Below are 13,139 nucleotides of genomic sequence, written 5' to 3'. Positions count from 1 at the left end.
ACTATTTTTTGCATGGTACTTAAGGCTGCTTCTGCCCTCGTTAGCTGTGATTTCTGGGAAGGCCATTGCATTTTTCTAGTCCGCATGGGGCAAAAGACCTAGTGAACTAAAAGAATCGTGGTGTAAAAGCTAGAACAGATAGCAGTCCTGAGCCTCTTGGGTTCCTGGAGCTTCTTGCTCCCTATGGGATACAGAGAAAAATCTGTTTATCTTAAACCATGGACCATACTGAACAGCATTTGATTTCTGGTTCTTAGCCAAGAATTCTGCATGTAGAATCATGGAGCAAGGGTTTCAGGGCCATTGTGCTTTCACTTAAATGATTCTGGATTCAGAATCCCAATTTCAAACTCCCGATAAGTCAGGCAAGATAGTCTTGACACCTGTGAGTAAGAGAGTCTTGGGAGGAGAGGAAATCACACTACTGGGAAGCGGTGAGTCCACTCCCTTTTCTGCTTCTCTTGCCTGTGAATGTGTTGCCCTACCCATTCCATCAGCCCCTTGGTGCTCTCTGCATGGCGTGTGGTTAAACTCTTTAGCATATGGGATAGAAGGAGGAATAGTTGCCAATTCTGCAAAAGCAGCATTTCTTCTCTTCTTTCCCCTTTTGCCCCATCTCAAATTCCAATCCAGACTTAAACTCCAAAAAGACATGAGGTAGGGAGAGAAGTCCTTTACAAATCAGTAACTGCTGCCAAGCCTGATATGGGTAACCTTTCTTATAAACCCTTTGAGAACATTCAGGCTATCCCAGTATCTTGTTCTCGGAAGCAGACAACATTTGAATAGTAATACTGTATCCCGGTTGGTCTCTTGAGCCCCCAGATGGCCCCAATACCAGCCTGAACATGCTTGCACCTCGGGGTCTCAAGTGGTGGGAGGCCAGTCAAGACCTGCATTCTTCCTTCCAGCCCTCCTTTACAGGGCTGTCCCCTGCCCATTCCTCTGTTCTCCTGCTCATCTGTATGATGAGCTCACTTTGCTTCCAAGAGGTCCTTTTCTTGAAAAGCCAGGATTTAAGGATTCCTACCCGTAGATAAAAAGCAACCAAGGATGAAATTGGACCTTTCTCTTGTCACATCTGTGCTGACTGTAGGCAGCTTCAGATGCTTCTCTCCTGCTTTATATAAGGCACTGATAAGAAAGAAAGGCAGGGAGAGTTTTTAATGCCAGCAAGAGACCATTTTTAGTAAGGAAATATGCTCTTTATTCTCAGGGACTTTGGAGATTTTAAGCTTCCGTGACAAAACTTCATTCTCCCAAATAAACAGTATGGTACTCCTTATCCTCTGGGTTCTCAATATTGGCTGCACTTTGGAATCACCTGGGGCATGTTAGAAAATACATATATCTGAATCATGGCCTCAGTCTGATTTTATCTGGGGTTATGGCCTGAGCATCAGGAAATTTTAAAGTTGAGGTGATTCGGATGTGTGGCCGAGGTTGGGAATCATGGTGCTAAAGCATGTTCTGATTTAAACATTGTCTGGGCTTGAAGGATGGCTGTACCCTCCCCGCCCCCCCCCCCCCCATTCCCAATTTATGTTGTGGCTATTACTTTGAAGGCTAGAAGTCTAATTCTGGATTTGATAGTGTACTTTGAATACCAAGATTGAAAGAGCTTATTAGTCTTAGAGTATGTCCTATTCAGGCTTATCTTTTGAACCCATTCTCTCATTTTGTTTTGGTAAATGTGTACACTGATTATGTATGTAAGTGTGGTGTTTGTGTCCTGTGTATGAAACAGGGGGTTGTTCACACAAAGAGATTTCAATGTGGTGAATTCTGTTGTGGTATAATCTAAAATCTAGGGTGTGAAGAGTGTTTAAAGTCTCCCCATTTAGTAAAAAGGACTACTGTGCCTCTTTGCCACTAGTTCCAGGGCCTTCTGAAATGTGTGGAAAGCAGAGGGAGCAGTTGTATTTGACCAAACATCATCTGAAAGCTCACAGCTTAGGGCATTTTGTGTGCTGATTCCCCTAGTGATTTCATGAGCTACCAAACCATCTTGCCGAGGAAACTGTCAGCACAGCCATGTGGTTTTCTTCTTGGCCATCTATGTGTTTTGGAAAGGGGGAAGGGAGCCATGAATCCACCTGCTCCATCATTTTCATGGGAAGAAGTCACAGCTAGAGAAGCACAAGATGTCCCAAACAACCCCTCATTGCACGCAGCTGTGATGCCATTTGTCCATGCAGCCTACTTGTAGGGAAGAAAAGAGGGCTGTTGTCTATATTAAGATTCAACCAGGGGCTGGGGAGATACGTGAAACCTTCACATCCAAGCTCTTGATTTTGAGCTCCTCACCCAGCTTGTTTTGTGTAAAGGATGAGAGAAATAACAAGGTCTTGGTTTTTGTTCTGTATATGATATGAACATCTAACTGCCCTGTTCTTCTGGCTAGAGGACATATGTCCTTGTTTAAATATGATGGAAGGATGGTGAGGCAAGACAGCTTTTTGGTGGATTTTTGTTATGGTCAAAATAGGAGTTTTTGGTTATCCCCTGACTTCAGTTATAATTTAGCAGATGTGGACCTCCTGTCTCCTGAGAATTGATAAGAATGGATGAAGGTCCTTTTCCTGACGGTTATACCTCAGTACAGAGCAGTGATCTCCCCCTTGCTTTGCTTCATCTCCTGTTGCTAAAGGCTTTTCCCCCCATCTAGAGTAAGTCCTAACTGCCAACGGCTCTGGTCAGGTGTGTTGGACTTACAGAAAGGCTAGGAACTTCTCCTTCCCTCAGAATACTTGGGAGATCAGCTTAACATTGCACAGTAAGACTTTGTGTGGGAACCAAAATGGCTCCCTAAGTGCTTGACTGAATCCTTACAGGCAGGATCATTTCTTCTTTCTCCTGCTACCTTCCTGGAAATTGCCTAAGAAAACCCACTCAGGGGCTCCCACCAACTCTTTCTGTTTTACCTTACCCTTCACTGAGATATCCAGCTCCCTCCTCGATGGTTCTGTCAGGTGCCTGCCCCCTCCACCTTAGTGTGGGGGCCAAGTGGCCCAAGCCTACTCACCCTACCTCCTCAACAGAGGAAGAAACGAAACACAGACACATACTGCATGTTTGCATGGCTCACAGGGAGTCGCTTCCATCTCACCTCTGTGGACTAATATCTCTCTCTTTCTCTCTTCCTTTCTGTGTTTTTCTCTTTACACACTCTGTAGCTGCCTGAAAATGCTCAACCTGTGGTGAGTCCCTCTCTCCAGTCCACATGCTAGGGGAGCGGACCAGACTAGGCTGGGATTGGCAAAGCCAAACAAAATGCCTTAGGAACACTGAATGGCTTCCATACGCCGCCTTGTGCCATAACCACCCAGACTGGGGAACTAGATCCACAAGGTGGGGATGGGGCAGGCCTACACCCAGGAATTAATCTGTTCCTTCTTTCCTTTCAAACCCATCTCATCACTCTCTCCTCCTGTCAAAACAATATCCCACAGTATCCAAAATTATCTTTCTATTTCTATCTGAGGGAATTATCTCTCAAATTGATAGACCAGAGATTATCAGACAGAGAGGGACAGAAGCAGGAGGACAAGGTTACTGTATCAGTCATTTTGATTATTCTTCAGAACCCCAAGGCCACTTGTTGCCAGATTATCTCACATTGTGTGGCTTGGTCTCTCACCTGGAAATTGGCTGCTTTGGTAAAAAAAAACTTTTCTTTTTGATTCAGCTAGTTCTTCCATCTGTAAAATGAGTCTCTCAAAAAGAGCTCCTTCTTGGGGAAGAAATGGACATTTTGTTGTTTCGGGGAGGGGTTTTGTTTTTCATTTATTGTCTTTTTCTTTTCTTTTCCCTGTAAGAGTACAGTGAGCCAAGGGCTGACTCAGCTAATAAGATGTTGGAGCCTCTCCTTTTCACTCCTGGAAAAGGTCCCTTGAGTGCATTCTTAAGAACAGTGCAAGCTATGTGGAGAGGGAAGCCCTAAAGAATCCACATTCACTGAGATAAATACTTGCTACAAGAAAGAGCCCCCTCGCCAGCTTTCTTCTTAGATGTTGCCAGTGACCTTCCAGGTGTTCCTGAGCTAGTTGGTCGTTGCAGTCTGGAATTACAACTCCCCCACATTGTCTGCATGCATGAGGTCATATTCTATGTGGTGATAACGGCCTGCTGGACTCTGTGATCACCTTGTTTCTGTTTGTCTTCAGTGACTGGGTCAGGCACCAGTTTCTGAACCCCAGTGGTCAAGCCAAGTTGCCTACAGGGTTTCCCCGGGACAGGGATATATGGAAGATAATAATTGGGTTTTATACAAATAGAATTTGTAGTCTTGTGGTACTGAGAACTACACTTGGCCCCTTTATCTAGCAAATATGTCTGTGTGAATCTTATATTGTCATAGTCTGTTTTTTCCTGTGAGATGTCACTCACGTAACCCTGACTACACATACAGGACCTGCTGTGTGCTCATCCAACTCTGCTTGGAACTCTAGGGGGAGCCCCAAGAACTTAGGTGCCATCTAGCTGTATAGAGATAAAACATATATACTTGAAAGGACAAGTAGTTCTCCAGGACACTTCTGTTATCCCTCAAGAGGTCACTATGGACAGGAAATGGTCAAGAAAGACTTCATGGATACAGTGAGGCTTGAGCCAGGTGTTAGAATAAGGGAAGAATGGGAGAGTACACTAAAGAAGAAAAGCGTGGCAAAGGGACAGCAGAAGGGGAGAGAACTAGGATGGAGCAAGAGAGCAGTATGGGAAAGGTAATGGCTCACAGGTCTGGCTTGTGAGTAGGGAGACCAGATTGATTCTCACTCCAGCACATTAGGAAATTCTGGTCATCCCATCAAAGAATTGACTGGAAGAAAACCTGCAACACAAGAAGAGTTCATCACTTACCTTCCTTCTCTTTGGAGAGTAAGACATCTGTATGGAGTTAGTTGATGGGCTTGATAAGGGGTCTGACCCAGTTTAACAGGTCCTGCTGCTAGTAGTCATCACAGAAACTAGAGGGTCGAAGAGCAGATTGGGGGCCTGTTTCCTCATGGTTAGGATCAGGAAAAGCTTCTGCTATTACTGAAGCATTAACTACACTAGCAAAAATTAATCTAGGCTTCAAAACCACAGCTCACATTCCCCTTGAGCCGGCAAATTCAGCATGGGACATCAGTGATACTTGTAAGCAGACATTAATTCTTATGACTTGCCTTGAAGGAAGTAAAATGAAATATATAGTCTGAAAGGGACCAAAATAGTATTTCAAACTTCATTGTGATTGCTCTTACTTATTAAAAATACAAAATCCTCATTTTAGCATCCTCAAAAAAAAAAAAGAAGAATTGACTTAAATTTTAGTGATGTCTCTGAAATCATGGTTAACAGAGAACAGGTAACTGTTGCATTACTGATGCTCCCATGAGATTTAGTTTGCCTTGGTTAATATTAATTTCAGGACTTTCAACTTGAAAATGTCCATTTTCTTAAGCATATATAACAGAAAAAGACCATTTTTTTTTTTTCTTGAAGCCTTCTCCAGGGAGAAGATGGTCTTAATCAAAAGCATTGGTCATTTTTATTTAAAAGAATTTATTGAATCTCCAGATACATGTGCCACTTTATTTAGTGACTATATTAATACCCATTAATAGTATTTCATAGGGGACCTGGCTAGCTCAGTCAGAAGAGCATGTGGCTCTTGATCTTAGGGTTGTGAATTTGAGCCCCATGTTGGGGGTAGAGATTAGTTAAATAAATAAACTTTAAAAAAAAATAGCATTTCACAAATGTCATTGATACCTTCAGAAAATCTTTTTTAAGACTCCCTTAAGAAGGTCCTATTTCCATAGTTTTCATTTTTTATTCATTCAGATATTGTTAAAGGTTATCATTACCTGTATGAATGGGTTTCCGCATTCTAAGAGACCTCCAAAATTTTAATAACCTGTCCAAATACCAAGGGGTCAGGCTGAAAAAGGAGAGAATCTTAGCCACAGTGGATGGAGAATTTAGGGGTATGGAAAATAAGCACCAGTTCTTTATTTTCATACGAATAGCCCTGGCGTTAAACCCAGTGGGATTTAAGCAAGAGAACCAGAAAGCTTCTCTCCAAAAAGCTTTCCTTTCAAGGGTCAAGTTTGCGGCTTGACTCCCCTCCACCATCTGGCACCTTTGACTCATCCATTCCTTCTGGCCCTCACATCCTCATTTCCCACATATCAGCTTTCTGGGAAGGACATATCTCTTGCACCAGTCATGCCACAGCCCTCATCACCCCCTTCTGGACTTAGTCACTGCCTCAGCAAGAGCTGCTCCCTATTCCAGAGACAGGAGCAAGGAGGGGATGCTCGGGCTTAGGGCTATTCCAGAGCGTGGCTTTTGCCCAGGGAACAGAACATGGAGGGCGGATAAGGGGAGCAGGCCCTGAACTCCACCCTGCATGAGGGCCAGTACTCTAACCCCATCTGGCACAGCAGCAGCAGTCTCCGTAGCTAAGTTGAGGACCTGCAGCCATACACTTGCCAACGCTCAGCTCCCGGGCTGCGGCCCCAGTCCCCTCCGAACAAAAAGTGGGCTGTGCTGATTTCAGTTGGGGGATCTGGGCTCACAGTTCTTACTAGATTCGGGGCTCCTCCTGCCTGCTCTGGGTAGCTGGGTGGGGTTGGGAATGGGGATGCAGGATGATGAGCATCCTTAATCCTTCATTGGCAGCATCATGAGATCCTGCTAGAGTTCCAGTCATACTTTGGGGGGGGGATTTGTTTGCCTCAGTTTAGCTTCCTACCTACTTCCTCCTGAAGCTGCATTAAATCATTTTCCTCTCCGTTTCAAGGGGCAGACAATGCAGGCTAGTCTTAAGCAGCCCTGAGGACCCCTCACCTTGGTTCTAGATAAAGATGAGCTATGTGGGCTGAGTAGGAGACCAGAAGACTAGCCTTCTTCCTCCTTCCAGAGATGCCTGTTTTGGCCCTGCCTCGTCTACAGCCTTTTGATGATGAGGCTTGGTAGCTGTAGATTGAAATGAGGCAGCTACTTCCTTTGGCTATCCTGGCAGACACTGCCTACTACTTCCAGTGTGTGCACTGTAGAAGGTGGGTGGCCCTGTGGTTAGATGCCGGGGTGGGGGGGGGTGGGGGGTTGGAATCCGCCTCTCTCCCACCCCACCCTCAGGAAGCAGAAGCAGGCAGAAGCTGTCAGAAGCTGCAGGCCTCCCGCACTGATTGGCAATGTTCCTTGTGCTCCAGGTGCTGCTGTTTTTTTAAGAGGAAAAGGAAGAAGACTGCCCAGCGCCACAAGTGACCAGTGCCTCCCAGGAGTCCTCAGGCCCTGGGGACTCTAACTCGATTGCACCTGCAGCTCCTGCCATTTTTCATTGGAAGGGACTCCTCTGTGGGGGAGGGTAGAGATCCAAACCAAAAAGAAGAAAACAGATGCCCCCAGAAGGAGCCAGTGTGGGCAGCCAGGGCCCAATGGGTCAATGGCCATCCCCGCCTGCCTAAAGCTCTGAGCAGGTCCCAGAGCTGCTGCTCCTCCTCTGCTTGCCCTTGGGGCTGCCTGGTTGACTCTCCTTCCTATTGTTTACAGTGAAGGTGTCATTCACAAAAACTCAAGGACTACTATTCTCTTCCCTCCCCTAGTTTACTCCTGATTCTTGCCCACCCTCAACCCTCTCCAGCATAAAAGCTAGTGAGTTAAAGGCTTTGTCTGCTGAAGGAGCTTAAGAGGCTGGGGGTGCGGCCAAGAAGGCAGGGGGAAGATGGCAGGCCTGGGCTGGAGAAGAACCTTCTCCAACTACCAGCTGTGCCTGGCAGTATGGCTTCCTCCTCCTCTGTGCCTGTGCGGCCTCCATCCCCAGCTGGCCACGGGGTGCAGGTCCCTCCCTCCCTTCCTCCTGTGAAGTTACACTGTCGGACACAAGCTGTGAGAAATTTGCAGTCTACTGTCCCTGCGTGTTGGCATTCTTCGCTCTCTCAACAAGCGAACTCTGTTCTCCAGACGGTAGTAGGACAATGCAAATTGTTCTGCGCAAAGGAAACAAAAACTGACTTTATTGCACTTTTAGTTGTTTTTTTTTTTTTAAACAAAAAACATGGCAGATGCATATTGTGTCTGGTTATATCGAGAGTTTTACTTTTTTTCTGTTTTGAGGGGGATGGGGCCAGCCAAGCCATTCAGAGAGAACATGGGTCCAGAGGACATTCTCAGTGGAAAAAAGTTGGGTCTGCAGCACCCAGAAGAGAAGAAGCCAAACTCTGTCATTCTGAGTAAGCGCTCAGGTTGGCAAGGAAACATACTTGAATTTTCATTCATCTTCTCAGCTGCTGAAGAATGTCCCTACCAGAGCCTCTTGACCTCATCAGCCTACAGTTTGGACAGCCTAGCTCTCCAGCACTTGGATGAGCCAGCCAAGCCAGACTGTGACCAGGAGAAAGAGATGCTTGACAAAAAAATTGGAAATACCGGTTTCCTCCACTGCCAGGGACTTCCAACTAGATAGCCATGTGACTTCCTTAGTGATTTGGGGGACAAAATTAATGATAAAAGAGCCACCACCATCTTGCCACTAGTGGACAAGAAGAGGAGGAAAGTGAGCCTTTCTTCCGGCTGCCAGAAGAACCTCAGGATTTGGCATCATAGGGCCATGAAATAAAATCAGTATGTACTGTCTGCCCCAGTAGCTGAGGGGTAGCGTTTGGGCTGGCCTGCCTTATCAGAAACCAGGCACCTGCAGCAGGTTCAGGACTGAGCACATGGGGCTGTAGTGAACAGGAGGGTAAGATTGGTTGGTGCCAGAAAATTCCAGGGGAAAGGATACTGAAATGAAAGGTCTGAAATTATCTTCTTAATTGGATATAGACTCCTTCCAAGTAAGATGGCCATGGATCTAGAGCACGTTTTACCCAGTCCACTGTCTGGTTTTACCCAGTCCACCTAATCTACTACGATGAAGGGTCTTGGTTCTTCATGTACTGCTTGGAAAGTCATTAATGTATGGAGTTCATCTTATTGTGCTCAATTTTCATTTGAGTTCAGTGGCTTATGCCAACAGTGACCTCATTCCAGATGTGATAGAGAAGAATCACATCAGGGAACAAGGCCTTGTATCTGGGAGTAGAGAGAGCTGACCATGGAGGACAGTGGCTGGTGACTGAGTCTGGTGGTTTTGGGAACACAGAAATCATTGCCTCTGACTTGAGGTGGAGGGCCATCTTTTGGACTGGAGGATCTGAGGCTACTTTCTGGTAATTGGCATTTCCTGACAAGTCCCTTGATGTATTTCACATGGAGCAGAAATATCAGCAGTCACATCGATGAGAGTTACTGGGCTTTCCCTGTCCTACTGGGCCTTGGCTAGGAAGTATCACTTTACTGGCTTCAGACCTGCTTAGCTCATGTAAAGATTGTAGTCTTTCCTTTCTTTAAAAGAAATTTTCCTATATACAAAACAGTGGCTGGGAGACACAGCGTCACAGCCCTTTTCCACAAGGATTTTTGAATATTGCTTCTTTGATATTACCTAGTGGTTAAGGCACCATCTCAGAAACTTAGAGTTTCACAACTGGCATTTGGACAACTCAAACTTCCCATATAGAAACTTTAATTCCTTATCCCTTGTATAGAAAAAGCCTTGCCTCTCAAAGGAGGGCAAGGGGAAATGGTGACAAAGCCTCTAGCATCCTGGCACTCCATACCCACTAAGTGCCTCCCCACCTCTGCTTCCACAAAAAAGCAAAGGCAGTGACCAGCTTGGCTCAGGGCAAGCCCCCTGCAGCTGGGTTTGTGACTTTTTTTTTTTTTTTTTTTTTGGTCTTAAAATGTTTTTAACAGCTAGCTCTTGAGGGGTTTAAACCTAAGCAGTTATGGGGGGGGGTCCTTCCTAATGCACTGTTCTTTCTCTGCTCCCCACAAATCTCTTACTAGGTATTTGATTTTCATAACAAAGGGTAATGGTGATTCTTCTAAGGCCATTAGCACTCCAAGGTGGTCCCAGACCCCTTGGATTCTATTGTGATCTTCCTGAAAATTAAGAAGTAAATAAAAAGACTACCTAAGGAATAATTGGGCCATCAGTCCCATCCCCAGCAGCGCATCAGGGCTCCCTTCCTCAGCCCTCTTGCTCTAGTTGCTTAGCACTGTACCTCAGCCAGTAGCCTGAGGCTGGGCACTCCCTCCACCCACCAACACCCCAATCCACTCACTGCAGTTTTTCCAGCTTTCTCCATTTCACAACATGGTGCCTAGGGATCTTTTTCTTTGGGACTGATGCAGTTGCTTCTGACCTAGCAGTAAGTACTAACAGCATTTGTTCATTAAAAAAACCCTTACTATATGCTATTAGGAGTTCTCCCGAGCCCTGTGGTCCTTCTGGCATCGCATCTTGAGCAGATTGAAGCAAGCAGGCCAGGCATCCACCCAGGCATAAATGGTCCTTCTTGTATGACCAGAGAATGACCTGTGTCTGTACAGTCAGGCATTGTAAGGGTTGATCACTTGCTGCACACACCCTGGCATATCCCAGTGATCTCACTCTAGATTACTCTGCAAGAGTGGGGGTGGTGTGCCAGTAGCCAGTGTGCTTTCACGACGGCCTTGATGAACATTCTGGTATATTGAGTCTGTCTAGGAGTAAACAGGGTCTAAGAAGAGTACACTGGTTGACCTCCAGTTAAAGCTCCACTTCACTCTGGAACGCAGGGGCAACAGGAGGCAGCAGAATCCTGGGGTTTTCAGTAGAAGTGCTGATTTGCCTGTTTATCTCTGTGAACTCCAGGTACAAAGAAGCAGCCCCTGCCATTAGCCAGAAGAGGGTCCGTCACCTGTATCTCCCAACTTAGTTCACTGGAAGTCTCCCCTGATGGTGCATATTCACTGTTAGTAACCATCTTTAATGTCAGGAATATGCAGTGATGGTAATAATGTATGTCAGAGTGGTTACTAAAGATCATAGCCTTAACTTTTTTGTATGCAAAAGATACAGTTTATTCCCCATCTAAGTGAGCAAGCACGGCCTGCATTTATAAAAAATAAGTACTTTCATGGCGGCCTAGAAAGCATCTCAAAGGAACTTGATCTTCTGATGCATCTCTCCCAATTCCATATGCCTCCTGTGTGTCCCAGTCACCTCTTCCATTTTCATATTTAAACCAAGTCTCCATCCCCAGTGAATTGCCCTGATACTGTCGTCTCCAGGGTCGGCCACATTAAAGCTAGAGTCACTCAGACTGGGAACTTGCAGCGCTGTCTGGGCAATGTTGCCTTTGCCAGTCCACTGCCACCGTCCCTGCCATTGCCCCCAAGGTGTGCAGATGAAGGAGCCGGGGTAACGAGGCTCTGGATTGGCTGGAACAATCCACATCTGGATTGGCTGTATGAGCAACAGGCACTTGTTTCTGGGGTTCTTGCTTTTGCCAACTCCAGGCCTCCAGGAAAGCCCTGTCTAGAGATTGATGGCCAGTGACTCCCAGTCTTCCCTCTGATGGGTCAGCAGGAATCGAAATAAGATTCTTACAGTTTTGTTATCTTGTTGGGTGGGGGGAGGGGGGAGGGAGAGGGGTGGCTTTGTTTCTGAATACAAAGAAAAGGAAACCATGGCCCTTTTGAGGGTTTGCAGTTTAGCCACAAGTAAGGAATCTTGGAAGTCTTCGATCAATTAAGCAGTCTTAAAAACATGTTATAACTCCTTTTGCAGGTGAGTAAATGCAAAAGAATAGATTTCTCCATTGTATTCAAAATAGTAAGTAGGTTCCCTGGATATAGACAATAGTAGTTGACAGAGTTCCTCAAAAAGCAACCAGGAAGTCCACTCCAGTATTTGTAGATCAGCTTACAAAGGAAAAAGTGAATGTGTACTCCATATATTTCTAGTTTCATTACCAAACTTGATGTAATCAAGAAACCTCAGTTCTGTGGACAGAATTTTTGTTACTTTCCTCCTCTTTCTCCTCACAATCATTTCCAGTGCCATCACCCTCAAAGTCTGACCAGAGGGTTATCCATGATAATAAGTGGGGGTGCAGTGCACCCATCCCAGTAATACACAGAGGACGGCTGTCCTGACTGCCTCTTCCCTGCAAACCCCTTCGGGCAGGCGAGACATGGTCAGTTTCCTCTGCATGAGCTCCAGACCAAATCCCAGGCCAGCCCTTGCACCGAAAGCTTTTTTAAGAGGCTTGTCAATCTGTTAGGAATGTGTCAGGAGAGATGAGCCATTTCTTTGGGGGGAAATATATTTACAGATGGGTGTGTGTGGTTGCACTTGTATGCCTGTGTGTGTGTGCACGCACGCGTGCATTCTCATCTGTGCGTTTCACTTCCATAAAGACTCACAGCCCAGGCTGCTGGGACCATGTGTTACTGAGTATTCTCAGAAGTAAAGAAATAACAAGTGAGCTTCTCAAATTAGTGTCACAGCAAACTGGCTCTGGGAATGAGCCCCATTTATTGAGCAGAAGAGTAAACAGCAGAAAAGAGATGAAACCAAAAATATAACCCACCCCCCCAATGGAAAGTAATGTTGATTCATCAATTCCCATTGGATATATTACATCCTCTAATTTATTATATTATTTTGTCTGTTTCTTTAATCTTTGCCCATTGTACTTTGAAAAAGATGTTGGGATGTTGATTGCAATTTTTTAAAGACTAGATGATGTATAAATCAGCTGTGGAAATCAGTTTTAATTGCTGTGTGAATGTGTCTGATTATTGTTAAATGCCTTTTTTTTTTAACTTTTTTATTTTAGATATGTGATGTTGTTTCATAAACCCTGGCACTGGTCGCAAAGCTCAGCTGTGAAAATGAAACTTGTAGTATTTTTAAACATGAATGTCAATTTCGAGTGTATTTGAAACGGTTCCTCCAGGAGAGAGATTTGTACACCATTAGGAAACTCCTCTGCAGAGGAAGTAGCCTTCTTTGGAGAAAATGGAAAATGGGTCTTGATATGTTATCTCAGAGTAGCCCATTTCCTAGGGCACCATGGAAAACACAAATGTGATCTTTAAGTATACCTCTTCCCCAATTTGGGGAAGAAAGAACTCAGTTTGCACCCTTTTTGTATGTAAAATAAAATGTCTTACCTTTCTTGACTAATTTTCGTTGGTTGGTTGGTTGGTCTGGTTTTAATTTTCCCTGGTTCCTTTGTAACTAAGAATCCAATCCAGCTAGGATGAACTCAGAT

At 45.2% G+C, this 13,139-nt stretch overlaps 1 protein-coding gene across 35 annotated transcripts in view; it reads left to right on the top strand.

Annotated features, from left to right (window-relative positions):
* CSNK1G1 (casein kinase 1 gamma 1) overlaps positions 1–13,139 on the top strand; it is a 169,357-nt gene that overhangs the window by 155,956 nt on the left and 262 nt on the right. For 7 of the 35 annotated variants that reach the window (XM_077881450.1, XM_077881438.1, XM_077881446.1 and 4 more), the window contains one exon: positions 7,203–13,051. The exons of 16 other annotated variants lie outside the window; for them this stretch is intronic. In XM_077881450.1, coding sequence (XP_077737576.1) covers positions 7,203–7,257 — 55 coding nt within the window. In that variant the 3' untranslated portion in view covers positions 7,258–13,051. Of the gene's footprint in view, positions 1–3,176; positions 3,201–6,790; positions 7,050–7,202; positions 13,052–13,139 lie in introns of those variants that run through there. 12 more of the 35 variants (XM_077881444.1, XM_077881434.1, XM_077881454.1 and 9 more) reach the window with 4 other exon arrangements.

The sequence above is a fragment of the Canis aureus genome, chromosome 32 (genome assembly GCF_053574225.1).
Source record: "Canis aureus isolate CA01 chromosome 32, VMU_Caureus_v.1.0, whole genome shotgun sequence".
Taxonomy (NCBI): domain Eukaryota; kingdom Metazoa; phylum Chordata; class Mammalia; order Carnivora; family Canidae; genus Canis; species Canis aureus.
Note: the sequence above shows the minus strand (reverse complement) of the source record. Positions and strands in the feature narration are given on the sequence as shown.